The sequence below is a fragment of the Sinocyclocheilus anshuiensis genome, unplaced genomic scaffold (assembly GCF_001515605.1).
Source record: "Sinocyclocheilus anshuiensis isolate Anshui unplaced genomic scaffold, SAMN03320099.WGS_v1.1 scaffold283, whole genome shotgun sequence".
Classification (NCBI taxonomy): Eukaryota; Metazoa; Chordata; class Actinopteri; order Cypriniformes; family Cyprinidae; genus Sinocyclocheilus; species Sinocyclocheilus anshuiensis.
The window spans coordinates 4,997,994-5,002,924 of NW_015549605.1; the positions used below are offsets into that span (position 1 = coordinate 4,997,994).

At 36.4% G+C, this 4,931-nt stretch overlaps 1 protein-coding gene across 1 annotated transcript in view; it reads right to left on the bottom strand.

Annotated features, from left to right (window-relative positions):
- Positions 1-4,892, bottom strand: part of LOC107658949 (protein bicaudal D homolog 1-like) — a 15,517-nt gene extending 10,625 nt beyond the window's left edge. Inside the window, exon 1 of the mRNA XM_016447682.1 lies at positions 4,393-4,892. Coding sequence (XP_016303168.1) covers positions 4,393-4,617 — 225 coding nt within the window. The 5' untranslated portion in view covers positions 4,618-4,892. The remainder of the gene's footprint in view (positions 1-4,392) is intronic.
- Positions 4,893-4,931: the final 39 nt, after the last annotated feature.

Genomic DNA, 4,931 nt, shown 5'->3' on the forward strand with positions numbered 1-4,931 from the left:
ATTGATGTAAGAAAATGAAGCATATTTTTATACAGTATGCTATTCATGAAGCATAAGCATATTTGACAAATATGAAAAATGTAAAAATAAAATGATAAAAAATGTATACAAAATATCAATTTCATATATTTTAATATATAATAAAGATATATTATTGAAATATATTGTTAAAATTAGCATTGTATTACAGTAATGACACGTTTGAGCATAGAGATAATACAAAAATATACAAAACATAATACAAAAAATACAAAATGGAGAGTTTAAATGTGATTAAGTCTCATGAAAATAATGTCAAATTTAAATCCTGCAATAAATAAATAAATAATCGACCTAAAATAGGCTTAATTTTCTTTATGCTAATTAATTAAGCATTTTTTTTCGCCTTATGATTTTATGCTTAAATCTGACCTGGGTGTTTTAATGAAGTCAAGTACTTGACATCACATGAATTATGCAGCGAATGTTTCTCTGTGTGTATTATACAACCTGACGTTCACATGTCTCCCCCTAAGTGCCTGGATCTGTCCCATCCATAATTCATAACTCAGTGTCTCCAAGCTCCGGCCCGAGCACATCAGGAACTCGGCATGAACTCTGAAGAAATCCGTCACTGAATTATTTCAAAAAGATAAAGCACAAGCCTTTATTTTAAAGGTCACAAAGTGCCCTTTTGTCTTCATTCTCAACACTTTATCTATTGTTTCATCACTTCAAACCCACATATCCATCATGTTTTTCCCAGGTTATTTTGGATTCACATTCACACTTGAGCTGCATTAAACCATCTCTGCATGAGACATGCTGCTCTGCCGACTGATGCTTTTAGCTCTGAGCTGCTGCAACTAATGCACCTCTGCACTTTTCATCTGATGTACATTACCAGCCACACATGATGCACCGCCAGAAACACCAACCCAGTCAGAAATGAGTGATTTTCTCATCTGGAAACCACTTCAGCATGCTCTTAAAGCATATAACCACCAATCAGCAATTAGCAAATGCAGTGCTATGAGTCCAAACATCTCATCAACAGCGAATAATAAGCATTTTACAGTTAATGTGTAAATGGCCCTAATAATAAGCAATTGCAGCAATCAAATTAATTATATAATCCTCCGAAAAGCATCACAAGAACCCAGTATTTCTCAGATCTAGATTTGTTGGAAAAACTCTCCTTTTTTTCCACTAGAATAAGGCACAGCCTCAAATATCCCTAGGCATTATCGTTCTGAGACAGATTCAATCCTCAAAGCCTTCAGAAGACTCTCAGTCGGAGTAAAAAGTGCTCTCACAAGCCATCCTGAGGACTGGCCGTATATCAGAGACGTAAGATGACATCTGAGTGTGTTTTGCTTGTATTTGTGATATTAAAGGGACAACTGTTGACACTGTGTTTGATTGGCAGCTTACAAGCCACAACAGACACTGCTATATTCTGCCAATATTGCAAATGGAGGTAAACCGGCATCAGCCAATAAACTGTCAGCTCTTCTTGTTCATTATGAAAGACCGTGGGAAACGTGATTGGAAGATTCACTCTGAATGATGCATGTGCTCGGTGGAATCCAAGTAAACAACTATAAAGCAGCTTTTGAATGAATGGCCGTTTGTAATGGGAATTCTTGGGAAGGGCACATGAGGCTCCTGGAAGCTTCTGAGCTCACGGGGTTGTGGTTTTGCCAAGGAAACACAAAGGACTCTGGGAAACATGCTTGTGTAACAACAACAACAACAAAAATAAATAAATAAATAAAATAATTTTTTGGCAATATAATAATATATATATTTTTTTATTTAATTTTATATATTTTTGTGTTTGTCATATTTAAGCATATTATTGCTCTTTTCCAGTTTCAGGTTATAGTAGCAGCCAATCTTAGCAGGCCAATGGGGAGTCTTGAATGTCCGAAATAGACATTTATGAATAATATATCAGCAGATGCCTTCATCATCTGGTATGTCTCAGATTACCATTAGTATTGCATACACCGGGAAATACAGATAATTACCAATAAAATGCATATTACAAAAAATTATATGAGCAATATTCATTAAAGACAATAAAAAAAATCTAATGTGAGCTGCTTACATTTTATTTTAAGGCATCACAGACTGACTTACACTACTACCTTCTAAGATACCTTCCTATATACTTGCAACAAAAACAATCCATCTAATACAATGGATAAAGATACTGGCTATAAATGTCAAAACATACTTCCAATTTACTTATAATTCATTCAATGCCAAAAAGAAGCAATAAAATGCAGCTCGACCTGAATAAAAATGAAATATTTTACCCAATAGTTGTGTATTTTCGTGATTATGACATGCAATACTGATGGCTTTCATCCCAGTCCTTCTTATCATCTGAAGACACTGAAGAATATTGCTCAATGCCAAATTTGTGAGCAATTTCCAGCGCAGAGCTCTGATCTATTAGTCAACGATCAATACAGTTCATTGAGATTTAATAAAGAGCCGAAGCAGCCAATTAAAGATGTGCTGTGTGCATTAGCAAAGCCTGCAGTTCTCTTTTTAATCACAAATTTTCATTATAACCTAATTCACCTCCATCACAAGAAAAGCTAAGATTATTATATGATATAGTTATAAATCAAGCCAGACTTATCACTGTAAATCAATCCACTCTGGAGTTTCGTTTCGTTTTGGATTTTTTGGGGGTTTCAATGACAGTCTTTGTACTCAAGTGCATATGAAGGACTCCTGAAGCAGACGCGTTTCTATGTCAGTCTTATTATCTGTGAGCGTGTTTGTTGGCAGCCGTCGCCCTGTGCTAACCTTCAGCGCAGTCCACTGCAGTCAGCAAGAGTACACTGCCTCTACTAATGAAGCTATGAATAAACTCAGGCTGTGGGAATATAGACGAGGAGCAATGAAATGCATCAGTCAAGAACATCATTTACTCTGCGACTCTGTAACGTTAACATGCTGCAAAACTGTTATTGCTTACTCAGACCTTTTGAGATAGCTGCTGAGAATTTAAAACTAGATAATTAGAACTAAGTAATGTTGCAACTTTGTAAATAAATGTTGCAAACAAACAGGCATGAGCAGACACACAATCTCTGAGCACACTAGACAGGCACAAAACAACATTATTCAGGTCAGAGCACAGACTCCATTGAACACGGAGGATCGCCTTTTCTGTATGATATTTCTTGTTGCACTGCCTTCTTTATTTCTGCTGTTATAGTCTCTGATTCACCACAACTGCAGTTTCAGTATAGCACAGTCTCTAGTGTGTATATGATTTACAGCACATGATTTGCTTTGCTTTTTTAAGTTTCATGTAGTAGTAGACATGGGGGAAAAATCACATTTTTGTGACTAGCAATTTTGTTTGTATTATAATCTGTTCTATTCTATCCTATTTTATTCTACAATTCTTTCTACTGTCTTCTGTTCTACACACATATTGTATGCCAATCTATCTTTGGGGTTTTTGGCAAAATTATATTATTTTCTACTCTTTTCCATGACAACATTTTTGACAATATTCTATTCTATTGTTCTATTTCACTCTAATATTAAATTCTTTCCTTTTCAACAACATAATATAACAGCCTAGATGTTGTCAATATTCTTTTCCAAAACATAACATGACATGAACAGATTTTTATTTATTTATTTATTTTTGTATTTTTAAAATGTATGTATTTATTTATTTGCAATAGTCTAAATTATTCTACTCTTTTCAATAATAACATTACCGGATTTCTGACAATATTCTATTCTATTGATTTCTATTCTTCTAATAACATAACACAAAATAACATATATATTGTCAATATTCTATCCAAAACATAACATGACATGAACAGACTTTGCAAAAGTCTATTTTATTCTATACTTAAATAACTTAAGATGTTTAAGTATTATTCTATACTTTTTTTTAATTGTCATTTTCGGTAGCATAACACAACATGTTGTCAATATTCTATTCCAAACATAACATGACATTATCAGATTTTTGCAGTAGTCTATTCTTTGCGATAATGACATAAGAAGATTTTTGGCAATATTCTACTCTATTGTTTTCTATTCTTTTCCATAACATAACATGACATGAACTGATTTTGGCCAATATTCTGTTCTGTTTCCTGTTCTTTCCCATAACATAACATAACATAACATAACATAACATAACATAACATACTGTAACATAACATAACATAACCTATTTCTTGGCAATATTAAATTCCATAACAACATGACATGACCAGATTTTTGGCAACGCTCTTTTCTACTCTGTTGCTTTCAGTTGTTTTCCATTTAATTTTGTTCTGTTCTATAACATAAAGCACACTAGGCCTGTTGTCTGAAAAGCATCTTCAGTGATTATTATAAGAGGAGAATGAGCTGTACCTCCTGCAGCTGCTCCAGCTCCTGTCGGAGGGTCTCCTGCTCGGCCTCGAGCTCCGCATACTGCTGTTTGAGGCTCTGGTTCTCCTCCAGCACCGCCAGCCCGCACTCCGCCGCCCGGACCTTCTCCCGGTTCGCCTCCACGAGCTCGCGGGTCAGCCGCTCCACCTCCGCCCGGTAATGATCCACCGACTCCCCGCATCCTCCTCCACCTCCCCCAGCAGCCATCGGGCCGGCCCGGCCCCTCCACTGCGCTGGATGGACGGATAGATGAACGGATGGATGGAGGCACCTGCGCCTTACCCCAACCTCCAATACAAAGTCAATGATCCAGACATATCAACAACAAAAGACGAACGAATTGAAGTCCGAAGCAAAAATTAATCATCGCGATCCTGAAAGGGGCCTCGCTTTCTTTCTTTCTTCCTTTCTTTCTTCCTCCTCTTTTTCTGCTTGCTCATGGGTGTCGGGACGCCATCATCGCTAGGATTGAGAAGAGTGGCCCGACTCTTCTGCTCTCCTCCTGCTGTGACGTCAGCGCA